We start from the raw sequence: 13,767 nt of genomic DNA on the forward strand, positions 1-13,767 counted from the left end.
TGACAGCATTGATGGCATCATAATGCTCCAAATACAGGGTGGCACAGCTACTAGATTAAATGGCAGTGATGGCAAATGAATACAAGTCTAGTGAAGGCAAACAAGGAGAAACATAAGGCTGAGAAGCAGCAGCAAATAAAAGGGAACAAACAGTATCAAACTAAGATGAATATTTGGCAGGTTTAGTGTCTCACACACACACACTAATTTGTTCATCTGCTTTTGATGTGTTGCTTTCAAAGTGAATGTCAATATTAGGGCAGAACGATCAAAAATAAAAAAAGAACACTAAAAGCTTGATCCAGAACGATATACACTAAGAACGAAACCTTGGCTTTATCTTCTTTTCCTTTGCTCCCCATAATCAATGCACCACCAGGGTGCACGAGTTATCATAGCCCAGTACTCCTATGCATATTTCTCTCCTACAACCAGGCTCTGGTCTGAAGGCACATGAGGCCAGCTCCCTGCTGATGCTAAGAAGGGTCAGGTCTGGTCAGTGCCTTGTTGGGAGACTGCATGGGAACCGTATGTAAGCCGCCTTCGGTTTCTATCATGAAAAGAAAGGCAGGGTATAAATGTAATAAATAAATAAATATAACCAATAGGGGGAACCTTTTTTTCTGAACTACAACTCCCATCATCATACCTGGGTCTTGGCCATACTTGCAAGGGCTGATGGGAGTTGCAGTTCAGCAGCACCGGGAGGGCTAAAAGGTGCCCCACTCCTATCCCACAGTGACTACTGTAACCGTGCCTCTTCTCTTTCCTCATCTTGTGCAGGTACAGCCTGCTACCTCTCTTCAGAACTCATGGTGGTATTCAGTGACAGCCCTATTCAGAGAGGACTCACTGAAGTTAATAAGCATGACTCACAGGTTCATTATTTTCACTGGGCCTGCTCCAAATAAGACTTTGTTGAATACAACCCTTGGCTGGCAAGATCATTCACCCCTCTCCTAATCTGAGCCACACGACACCTTTCCTCAAACCTCTGCACAGGTTTTCCATCCCCTTCCACTTCTGGAACAAACTCCTTGTCCTCGCCTTTGAAATCTTCCATAGCCTTCTCCAACTTCTCTGCCCTGATATTGAGATATGTCCCGGCTTACGGCACCCTCTTCTCTAGCCCGATCAACCTCAACCTTCTCATTCACAAGCTTGAACTTCCACTGTCTTAACTATGCAGCTTAAGTGTCAGAGGCCTGCTGAAGCCACTGAGGTGCCACTTGAGGAAAACAATGGCCAAAGGTGGGATATATTCCCATTATAAGGAGAGAGAGTCAAAATGGCAACATGCAAAGGACACCTGCTGTCACAATACTGGAAATCACATCAATGCTGTTTTTGTGTGTTTTTCCTTCATTGCTTGTTTCTTGTTTTCCTGCTTTCCTGTCTTCTCTAGTGGGCAAGGTGTTTGGGTGAACCAAGGGTAGCCAACATGGTGCCCTTCAGATGTTCTCAGACAACAACCCCCACCATTTCTGATCACCAACCGTTCTGACTAGGGCTCATGGGAGTTGGAATCCAGCAACATCTGGAGGGTGCCATGATGGCTACCACTGGGGTATGGTAACTGCTGAAGTTTTTCAGAGTTCCTGACTTTGATGTTGCCAAATCCTATTGACTTTGTTGTTGTTGTTATGTGCCTTCATGTCGATTACAACTTATGGCGACCCTATGAATCAGCGACCTCCAAGAGCATCTGTCATGAACCACCCTGTTCAGATCTTATAAGTTCAGGTCTGTGGCTTCCTTTATAGAATCAATTCATCTCTTGTTTGGTCTTCCTCTTTTTCTACTTCCTTCTGTTTTTCACAGCATTATTGTCTTTTCTAGGGAATCATGTCTCCTCATGATGTGTCCAAAGTATGATAACCTCAGTTTCATCATTTTAGCTTCTAGTGATAGTTCTGGTTTAATTTGTTCTAGCATCCTAATATTTGTCTTTTTCATGGTCCATCGTATCTGCAAAGCTCTCCTCCAACACCACATTTCAAATGAGTTGATCTTTCTCTTATCCACTTTTTTCACTGTCCAACTTTCACATCCATACATAGAGATCAGGAATATCATGGTCTGAATGATCCTGACATTAGTGTTCAGTGATACATCTTTGCATTTGAGGACCTTTTCTAGTTCTCTCACAGCTGCCCTCCCCAGTCCTAGCCTGATTGCTTGACTATTGTCTCCATTTTGGTTAATGACTGTGCCGAGGTATTAATCGTTGACAAGTTCAATGTCCTCGTTGCCAACTTTAAAGCTACATAAATCTTCTGTTGTCATGACTTTAGTCTTCTTGACTTTCAGCTGTAGTGCTTTCCTCTTTAACTTTCAACAGCATTCATTTCAAATTATTACTAGTTTCTCCTAATACTATGGTATCATCTGCATATATTTTCTGCATAGGGAAATTTCACAAATCAGTTGCGTTTCCTTCCTCAAAATGTCATTCCAACATCATTCTAGACCTTCTGCTACCCAAAGAAACAACATGGCAGTTCCCTTGTGGGTAGATAAGCAGAAACATATAGGAAACAAATAGCTAATGGCTTTGGTAGACAAGAAAAAACAATCAAAGTTGAATGTTCAGAGATGTGACATGAGCTGAAACAAAGTCCAGCTTCTGTCCTGACATAAATCTCAAGGAATAAGCCAATCTTCACATCACGCCAATGCACTGATTTCACTAAAATATCAGTTTGTTTGGATTAACACATCAGCCCCGAGCTGTACACTGAATGCCTGCCCCTGACAGCAATAGACACAGAGACTGCTGCAGACATGAGATGCTGACAACTTTCTCCCCATGGGCATGTTCCTTTCAATCAACAAGCTTCTCCATTCAAAATGAAATGGCTGGAAATGGCATGTTCAAATGCACGTCAAGCATGTCTCAAGATGATGAGCTTTGGCCTGTTGAGATTCAAGGGATGGCTGGTGAGAATTTGCCTAAAAGCCTAGACGCAGGTACCTCATTGTAGAATCCTGTGTTCCACTGTTCCAAGTGGTATACTTTTGCAAAACAGCCCAATCTTGGCACCGGTGAGTTATACATGCAATATTGGCATTGCCCTGCCTCACCCCAAGCGTTCGGCTTTGCACAATTTATAGACCAGATTAGAAGTGTTAAATGTTGCATTTACAGTCATTTCTTCCCTTCCCTGCCAAATCAACGAGGCCCTCCAAGCCAGAAGCTGATACCAGCCATGATAAACATCCTGTGACTAGATAAACTTAATCCAAACAGCTTTGACATTAAACCGGGAAGATATTACTTTGAAGGGTTTAACATATTAGCAAACCCGAAACACCATTTCAAAAATATTTATGGAAATAACTTTCATAAAGCTTATACAAGCAGAATAACAAAAGCCTAAGACATATGATTAAAATCCAACCCTCCATTAAGGATGTCGACGCTTAAAAGCTTCTGTGTGACATATATATTTTAGCCACTGATGATGAAACACTAACCACCCCTTGACGGTTTTAACTCTTGGGCACTACAAGGATTAAAAGGGAGGTGGGGGAGGGCGAAGAGTTGATGGTAATTTGTCCTAAACCTTCCAAATTCTGAAGAGAAACCACCTATATCCATATTGATTGCAGCGGTCTGGACTCAAAATATATTTAAATTACATGGGCAATTAGCCATTACATTTTTACAGAGCATGTGGGCTCTCTGTGACAGGTAACATTGGCTTTGTAGTCTAGAAGCTAGATATGGCTTACAAAGAACAACTGTTATGGTACAGTCATCTCCATATCAACACAGTCACCCACACAGAGGAGGATTGGAACAAAGATCAATAGAGGCATGATTTGGGTCCCTCCCATTGTCAGTGCCATTGGGACACTAACACTTGAGATGTGTATCTTTAGGACCCACACTATTTTTTGAGATATTGTGATTTTAAGTTGTTTCTAATGATGTATTTCAAACTGATGTAACCTACCAGTTTGGTGAGGTGAGATTTGAACAGAGTTCTGCTTTGTACTCAGGTACATACAGGTAAAAATGAGCTATATGAAACCACCCTAAGGGCTCCCCCATTCAGCTTGTTTATTCAGCATTCATCCTGTTTTGGTTGCACATGGCTGCCTTCAATTCGATCCCGACTTATGGCGACCCTATGAATAGGGTTTTCATAGTAAGCGGTATTCAGAGGGGGTTTACCATTGCCTCCCTCCAAGGATGAGAGGCAGTGACTGGCCCAAGGTCACCCAGTGAGCTTCATGGCTGTGTGGGGATTCGAACCCTGGTCTCCCAGGTAGTAGTCCAGCACCTTAACCACTGCACCATTACACATACAAAAGAAGGGAAGCACAGGGCAAGGAAAGAGTTCTGAGAATATCAGAGTGAAAGGATGAGATTTGGCAGGTGTCTAAACACACAGCAGAGTTCTCTGTAAGAGAAGGAAGCCCAGCTAGATAGATAGACAGACAGACAGATAGATAATTTATTTCTTTATTTCTTTATTAATTTTATATCCCATCCTTCCCCGTAGGAGTCCAGGGCAGCAAACAAAAACACTAAAAACACTCTGAAATGGAAATGGACTGCCTTCAAGTCGATCCCGACTTATGGCGACCCTACGAATAGGGATTTCATGGTAAGCGGTATTCAGAGGGGGTTTACCATTGCCTCCCTCTGAGGCTAGTCCTCCCCAGCTGGCTAGGGCCTGCTCAGTGTGCCACAGCTGCACAAGACAGCCCCTTCCTTGTCCGCAACTGCCAGCTGGGGGGCAACTGGGCTCCTTGGGACTATGCCGCTTGCCCACGCCTGCACAGGTGGCAGGGCACCTAACAAAACTGATGTGGATGTTGTGATTATATCTGGTATTTATTGTGCCTTTGATCTGATTTGTTTCCAGGGAGGTTACACAACAAAGAGCATTCATCCTGCATACATCCTGTTTTGCTTTCAGGGTGTGCATCTTCCCATTAATCATCTGTTCATTACATATTTTTCAATGCATTTCCCCGTCACCTTGCTAACTACAGAAACCCACTTTCTTTTTAAAAAGTAGATATGTTGTGCTTTAATCTGCTTTAATTAAGCACACCTAAATTTCCCAGAATGTGTTTGAATCCTTTCCACAACTACTGACAATCTGGAGGTGCCCTAGATTTCTGCACAATCTCTTCATCTTGATTAGGAGTGAAATGTGTGGTTAAAATGGGTTCAGAAATAATGTATCACACTTTCACGTTGTTTATTTTGATTTGGGAACACAACCACGACACCGGACAATGAATTTTATCCAATGTTAGTCCTACTCAGAGTAGCAGACCCATTGAATTTAATAGACATGACTCACTTACTTCCATTAATTTCAATGGCTCTACTTTGAGTAGGACGTGGTTAGACACAAGCCAACATGTGTATATGGTATACAAAATTAAATTTCAGGGTATTTTCAAAACAAAAATTACAGACAAACCCACTAAACAATGTTCTTGTAAAGTTTTTCTTGTCTTTATTCTTGTCTTGACCCCGCCATCAGTGTGTCCTTTGAAGGAGAAATGTGTACAGACTTAAAACACATGCTGGTTTTACTATGTAATTTAAACCCTATTTAAATACGTGAACAATAAAAGCCATCAAGCTACCAAATGTTTCCCCATTATTCCCTAAATACCTTCTAAATCAGGGGATGTTCAAGGAGAAACAGGCAAACAGTTTGGGTGGAGTGAGTCGTGTACAAGATTTTTGATTTGTTTTTTTAAGGAATAGGGAAAAAAAAGTTTTTCCCATCCTATGAGTTTCACAAGGACCCAGTCCTTTTAGCACAGGGATGGGAAACATGTGGCTCCCTAGTTGTTATGGGCAATAACGTCTGCCTGGCCAATACATGGCCAATGGTGAGGTGTGATGGGAGTGGAGTCCAACAATATCTGCTTAGCCACAGGTTCACCATCTCTGAACTTGTATGTAACACAACACCTGGCTCCCAGATTGGGGGTCGGTGGGTGGGCAAGATGGATGTGGTGTCCTCCCCCAGCGTCCCAAAGGCAGAGCTGGGGCAGCCTCCAGCTTCGACATCCTCTTGACTGGCAAACTTAAATAGGGCAGCTCAAGTTGTGATTTCCCAGCAGTAGACAAATTAATGGAGGATAAGGCTAAAAATGGCTACTAGCCATGATGACTATGTTCTACCGCCAGTGTTGGAGGCTGTATGCTTCTGAATACCTGTTGACAGGAATCAAACGTGGGGAAAGTGTTGTTGGGCTCAGGGTCTGCTTGTGGGAATCCCATAGGCATCTGTCTGGCCAATCTGAGGCCTAGATGGACCTTATTATGCTCTTAATCACACCTGGTACATAAGAAACCTGGCGAATCAGACTAAAAGTCTATCTAGTCCAGCGTCCAGTTTCCCACAATGGCCAAGCAGCCTACAAGCAGGTTGTGAGGCTGATGTGTTCCCCAGTGACAGGTATTCAGAGACATTGTACCTCTGAACCTGGAGGCAATACACCAATCATGACAAGTAGCCACTGATAGCCTTGTCCTTCATCAATTCATCTATTTCTTGTTTAAAGTCATCTAAGTTGGTGGTCGCCTACGGCCATACTACCCTAAACACGCCCAATCTTGTCTGATCTCAGAAGCTAAGCAGGGTCAGGCCTGGTTAGTCCTTGGATGGGAGACTGCCTGGGAACGCCGGGCACCATAGGCTTAGAGGAAGGCAATGGTAAACCACCTCTGATACCTCTTACCATGAAAACCACATGAATACATCCAAAACAGATTCATAGGGTCGCCATAAGTCGTAATGAACTTGCAGGAATATAACAACAACAAATACCAAGCAGGCACTGTCTCTGGTGTCTCTTCAATCCCTATTGAAGAACTTCCTCTTCCGACAAGCTTTCTAAGTAGAGTCCTTCCCCAGTCTGCATCTGTACTGGAATTGTTTTTCAGATGTTTTAATTGTTTTATTCTTTGTATGTTTGCTGCCCTGGACACCTCTGGGAAGAAGGGTGAGATGTAAATTTAATAAATAAATAAAATAAATAACCTAGATGTTGTAGATATAAATTTAATGAATACATAAAAATAAATAGCCTAGATGCAGTAAATAGCCTAGATGCAGTAAGCTTTCCTAATAGGGCAGTTGCTTCTGACATATATATATATATATGTATTCCAAGTGTAGCTACACCACAGATTTGTATAAAGACATTATCATATTGAACCCTTTTTCTAATGTCTTTCTGAGGAATATGGATGCCTTAGATTGTGGATGTCCTCAAGGGGAGGCAATGGGGGGGGAAACAGTTGTAGAGCCTGAGATATGAGGCAAAATGTAAAGGCACCCCCTCCTCCACCTCCTCTAACCAGTAGTGTAGTGGCCAGTTCAGAAGTACAGGGTCCACGTTAGTTATAGCCGTGTCCCCTTCTTTCCCCCCTTTTTTGCTTATTGCTTCTTCCCCTCCCATTCTTTTTTGAGTTGAGAATAAGAACCTTGTTAATGCCTTCTCCCACAACAACAGATGTCCCTAGTAGCCAATAAGCATGAAAGGGAAGAGTGTTAGGTACTGAACAGAGTCTTCTCTGTGGCTGACTCATCTCCTTTCATTCCTTTCACCAATCAGCAGAAAAGGACAAGGAAGCATGTTAGAAGACTCTTCTCAGTGGCTAACAGTCTCCCCTTTCAGACTGATTGGCTTGTAGGATGCTGGAGATATAGGGACCCTGCTCCCAAAAAAGTAAGAGGTGTAAGAAACCCCAAGATCCTGGATGACTTCTCAGTGGCTAACACATTCCCCTTGCGTGCTAATTGGCTCATAGGATGCTAGAGACATAGGGACTCTGCTCCCAAAGAAATAAAGGACCTAAGACTCTCCGAGACCCCAGATAATTACACCCCTGCCTCTAACCTGCCCTTCAATGCTTTACTTTGCTGCCCCCCCAAAGAAAATCCTGCAAATGCTCATCCCTTAGACATTTATGTATTAACCATTTTCCCACAGCCCAAACTACAAATGATGTATCAGAAAGTCCAGTGTATACTTTCCACAGCAGCACCAAGGAGTACCACATCATTAAATAAAATAATAGAGTTTAATGTTGCAAGAAACAAACATAAGCAATAAGAGGAACTGAAAAAAGGAGGGAGAAAAGAAGAGAAAAGGCAAGAAAAGAGGACAACGGAAAGGCACAAGTCACATTAAAAGAGACTCACAGCCCATCACGCAGTTCCGGTGTGTCATTTGGTGAACCCAGGGACTTAAGGCTCCTTTCCAAAGAAGTCACTGTGAAGAGAAGACAATCATCATCATCATCATCATATCATCATCATCATCATCATCATCTTACAGCAGTGGATCCCAAACCTTCTTCCCCATGGACCACTTGAACATTGTTGAAGGTCTTGGCAGACCACTTTGTTATTTTTCTGCCAGTTGTAGCAATTATAATGTGTTGTGTGATTTTTAATTGCATTTTTGTTGCTTCTTTCATTTCTTATATTGCCTTTTACTGTATTACAATATTTATTTATTTATTTATTACATTTATTAGTCGCTTTTTTCCAAAATGAAACTCAAAGTGACTTACAAAAAAGAAAAGAAATATCTCAAAAACATATACAGAATAAAGATAACAGTACAAAAGCATACCAAGGAAAACTCAATACAATAAATAGGATACGATAAAAATCGCAACACACAATACAACTCAAATATAGATTTTCTGCTACCCCCCATTCTATCAATATGAATTTGATAGAATTCAAAGTGCACTTGTTCTTCACAGACTTGCAGCAGGTGGCCACCAGAATGAAGCTTATGGACCACTGGTGGTCCATGGGCCACAGTTTGGGAACTACTATTTTATAAAAATATCTATATTTATCTATTGAGATCTGTGCTAGAGCGGAGAGAGAAACCATAAAAAAGGACAGTCCGGACTGGTGGAGTCCCTGGTGGTGCCTAGTGAAAGGCAGTAGCCACGAGCAGGTAGGAACCTGACAGGGAGAGCCAGGGAAGGGCGTCACACGTACCACCGTCATCTGGATGCCCATCTCTTTCTTAGACATTCACCAGATGCTTCTCCTGAGCATGATTTTTCTCCCCTTATCAAAACTTGCTTTGAATTTTCACAGAGGTGAAACAGCAATGTGAAGAATATAAAAGTATTCCCTTTTGACAGGTGAGGCCACTCAGACTGAGAAAGAGAGATGAAAAAATATCTTCAATAAATCTAGAGTAGAGATGCCAGCAAAATTTGGACGGGTTACACATAATATCATCATAGAGTACCTCTTCCGAAGCAACCTTTTTTTTTTCATTGTTCTGTTCTACCCTGATTATACATTTTATTGTGGAAGGCAGAGGGTAGACATGCCAGAAATAAATAATATTATGAAGTTATCATCATCATTGTTTATTTGTATGCTGCCTTTCCGTAGTAATCTATGCTCAAGGCAGCTCACAAAATTTTTAAAAAGTTGCGTAATTCACTGTTACAAAACAAAATTCACATAGTCAAAAATAAGTTAAAGAAAACATCTTAAGAAATATACAATAAATTGAATCTTAGTTGGTATCAAATCTCATTAACATCATATCATTTTATTCTTCTACAAAAAGTCAAAGAGAAGTTTCCAATCCTTGAGATATATGTCCATCAATTTTTTTCTAGATAGACATGTCAATTAATCCAACTCTTCAAGTCTATTAAATCCAGTAATTTCAAATCGCTCTTCTTCCTTTATCTGTGTTGATTCCATCTTCCATCTTCCATCTTTACGCACCCAATAATCTTGCTGTCATAGTCATATAATAAGAGTCTGATAGGGATTTCCTTCATCACAAATATTTTCTTGCCATCATTTCCGAACGTATCACTGAAGTATTGTTGCAGAACCGCATCTCTGTTCCTCTTTTTTACAGAATGCACTAGCACATCTCTTGAAGGGTTTTTCATTGTCACAAAACAGGAATTAATTCTGTAAACTTTCTCCATTTCAAGTTCCATCAAATCCTTCCAGTCCATGAATTTTTTCGAACCGATGATATCTTTATCTCCAATCTCTTCACCAATTCCTTCAGGGACAGCGCTGAATTCCAAACAGTAATATTTGTCTCCAGGATCCATCACAGCCAGGAAATCCAAATCTTTTTCCAAGACCATATTTAATCCAATCTCCAGGGCTTGAACCTTCCCTTTAATTTTTCTTTCATCCTTTTTTAATTTTCCAAATTTATCTTTGTTCTCCTTTCTCATAGAATCCTGAATTTCTTTCAGCTCCTGTCTCATTTCGCCAAATCCACTTATCATCACTTGTCTGTTATCTCTGAGTTCTTGTTTTGTTAGCTTGATCTCATTCATTATTTTCTGAAACATATCTAAAGAGAAAGTCCCTTCTTGTACATCCATGATCTCAACCACCTGCTGGAGGAAGGTGATTTTATAATTTATCAAGAGACAGGTTTGTTATATATTATAGACCTATAGCTGAACTACGACAAATCGGAAGTCAATAGTTTTTTTCTTTTTTTTTCTTTTTGTTGTATTAGTTTTAATTTGTGTTTTTCTTTTTGTATTGTCTTGATTTTGAAAATTTGAATAAAAATTAATTGAAAAAAAAGAAATATACAATAAATTGAATCAATGCAATTATAATTCATAATAAGGTGCAACAATAAAATGCAAAAACATAATCCCAATAACAGCAAAAAATAACTGATCAGCAGAACTAAATTTTAGCCCCAACAAAAACCCCTAAATAACACTCCACAGTCAAGATGGTCTCTGGCAGCTTCAGGTTTAATAGCAGCTTTAATAGCTCTTGCAGTCGGTCAGAGCAACCACCCTCCCAGGCCAAGTGGAAAGGGGTCGGCAAGCAGGAAGGTCTTGCAGTCATGTGTGAACTCAAGACATCGTGAAGTTCCAAGGACAGCTCAGTAGCCCTGCACAAATAACATTCAGGTACAAACCAAAATTTGTTCTGAGCATATTCTGGGCTGTTTTAATGTTGTTGAATAACAACTTAAAAAAAGAAAGTATGCATTGGACTGCAGGACTTAACTCTTCACTTTCCTAGAGTTTGACAAGGACATGAGTTCCAAACCTCAGTTAGGACCACCTTGTGTCTAGCTATTTGGCTGCAGAGAAGGCAAGGGGGAACAGCAGTCTTTCCTCACAGTCAGCCCCAGGCACCAAATGTGACCGGCCTTCCAGAACTCTCTGTTGGCCCCCGAGGACCCCCCCCAGGTCACACAACCTCACCCACCTTGCACTGCACCCTTTGCAAATGCTTCTGCCTGGCTGGAATGTGTGCTTGAACTGTGACAGTGCTCACAACATGCCTGTATCAAGAGGTATGTACAGTGGGGATGCAGAAGCTTCTGACGTTTGTGTAACTAGAATGTTCTGTGCTGTACAAAGGTAAGAGACACAACCACTGTTTCATCTACGTTTTGCCTCTGGCCACATCCATCTTAGCCTCTGGCCTTTCCGCTATTGGCCATGTGGCCCCTAGAACTGTGGCCACAAGTGAATGTGGGCTGTGGCCTAAAATGAGTTCCCCATTCCTGCTCTAGGCCTTGGAATGATTCTCTATGCAAGCAAATAGAGATTGTGAAAACGAGGCAGTCCGCTGAAATTCCATCTCTTAATCAATGGTTGCACATCGCCTTGGAGAAGCTCTCGCATCAGGTTAAAGAATCAACAAGTCCTGCTAATTCCTGAAGATTCCTTCTATCACAGAATCCTTTTGTAGCTTTCACAAATGTTAATAAGGCACTTTCCAGTAAACACTCACATTTTGGCTCACACACATGTAATAACTTCACATTAAGGTTGATCGTAAATTGGTAGCATAGAGATATGATGCTGGAAGAATTAAGATTAATCATATTTCAGATTAATTTAAAACACCACAGTGACTAACTCATTTTTTCTGTTGGTTTGTTTTGTTACTTTTAATTGTAATCTATTTTATAAATGTTAATAATCCCATGGGGTACAATCTAGTGAAAATTAAACACTTTAAGTCTCATTCATTTTCAAATATTAAAAGGATCAGCTTAACTCTCCAACGGAAATCACTGGTACTTAACAATGTTTGTAATTTGATCTTAGTTATGCAATTTTTAGATTGTGAAATTTGATTTTAGATTGTGATGCTTTTGTATTTTCCTGTATTTTATTGTATTTATGTTCACCGCCCAGAGAGCTATTGCTAGTCGGGCGGTATATAAGTTTTAAAAATAAATAATAAATAAAATAATGTGGTTGGTTTCTGCTCTATTATATATCTTCAACTAAAACATAGCACAAAGAACAAGAAAAACTTCTTATTTAAGGTAAGCAGCCAGCCATTCATTTCAGCCTCAGGTGTGTTTATAATAAGGGTAAAAACGCTATCACCAAGAGGGGAAAAATGGAGGCCTATTAATAGTGTTCTTTAATCAACACACTTCATTATAATGCATTGCCTGCATCATCAGAAAAGAAAGTGCAACTTAACAGAGTGAAGACAAGATCTAGGATCTCACCGACTCTGGTTTACAACTATGGTTAACACTGAAGAATACTGAATTAAATATTCTTGGTGTAAGGGCTCAGGGTATCCAAACATCCACCTTCTTCTGTATGATCTGCCCATCAACTAAGATCACTGTCAGAAGCCCTTCTCTGTGAGTCTGTGGCAGTGCTTTCTGAGTTTAAACATCAAAGCCACCAGAGAATTAGTCTTTTGTATAGAGGTACCACGCTGTGGAACTCTTCCCCTTATTTGCACAACCTGACAGCTTCAGTCTTATTTGTAGGCACTAGGAGAAGTCCTCTTCATGCCTTGAGAGGCATTTGCAGTTCCCTTTATTCGGTTCTTTAGCTCCTGTTTTGACTGTTTTGCTCTTCTCACTGTGCTGTTTCCTGCTGCATTATTTAAAGGGGGATGTTATTGATTTTTTTTATTGTGTTTTAAATCAATCCGTCCGTAAGGTGCCTTCAGGGCATTTTAACTCAAAAGGTGGGATATGAATGACTGAATGCTTAGTTTTACTGTTACAATGCCTGAACCACCATTGGCAGGAATTGCTGTTGTCTTGTCCAAGCATTAGCTCGGTGCTGACCTTCTGTATCCAGCGAGTGTATTTACTGGTTGCCACCAGCACTAATTATTTATTATTTGATTTATATCCCACTCTTCCTCCCGGCAGGAGCCCAGGACGGCAAGTGGTATCGCAAGTGGTATCACAACTTCCAATCTATAGAACTCACCATATGCTTTACAAACTGCTACAGGACAGTTAAAACTGTGGTCTTCTTATTGTTATTTCTCACTCCACCCCCGTGAAATATACAGGGGGGAAAACATGAATCATCAGTGATGGTGACCTTTCCAGGAGGTGTTCTGTGTATCATAAGAACGTAAGAAGAGCCTGCTGGATCAGGCCAGTGGCCCATCTAGTCCAGCATCCTGTTCTCACAGTGGCCAACCAGGTGCCTGGGGGAAGCCCGCAAGCAGGACCCGAGTGCAAGAACACTCTCCCCTCCTGAGGCTTCCGGCAACTGGTTTTCAGAAGCATGCTGCCTCTGACTAGGGTGGCAGAGCACAGCCATCATGGCTAGTAGCCATTGATAGCCCTGTCCTCCATGAATTTGTCTAATCTCCTTTTAAAGCCATCCAAGCTGGTGGCCATTACTGCGTCTTGTGGGAGCAAATTCCATAGTTTAACTATGCGCTGAGTAAAGAAGTACTTCCTTTTGTCTGTCCTATCATAATTCCCTCTTTTTTGTCCAAGTCT

The 13,767-nt window shown here is 41.1% G+C and overlaps 1 protein-coding gene and 1 pseudogene across 3 annotated transcripts in view; one reads left to right on the forward strand and one right to left on the reverse strand.

The window, feature by feature from the left end:
* TSNARE1 (t-SNARE domain containing 1) overlaps nt 1-13,767 on the reverse strand; it is a 647,930-nt gene that overhangs the window by 386,001 nt on the left and 248,162 nt on the right. For all 3 annotated transcript variants that reach the window (XM_061608012.1, XM_061607992.1, XM_061608002.1), the window contains one exon: nt 8,193-8,262. In XM_061608012.1, the coding sequence (XP_061463996.1) occupies nt 8,193-8,262 (70 nt within the window). The remainder of the gene's footprint in view (nt 1-8,192; nt 8,263-13,767) is intronic.
* LOC133375873 (5S ribosomal RNA) lies at nt 6,565-6,683 on the forward strand (annotated as a pseudogene).

Source organism: Rhineura floridana, chromosome 1, assembly GCF_030035675.1.
Source record: "Rhineura floridana isolate rRhiFlo1 chromosome 1, rRhiFlo1.hap2, whole genome shotgun sequence".
Classification (NCBI taxonomy): Eukaryota; Metazoa; Chordata; class Lepidosauria; order Squamata; family Rhineuridae; genus Rhineura; species Rhineura floridana.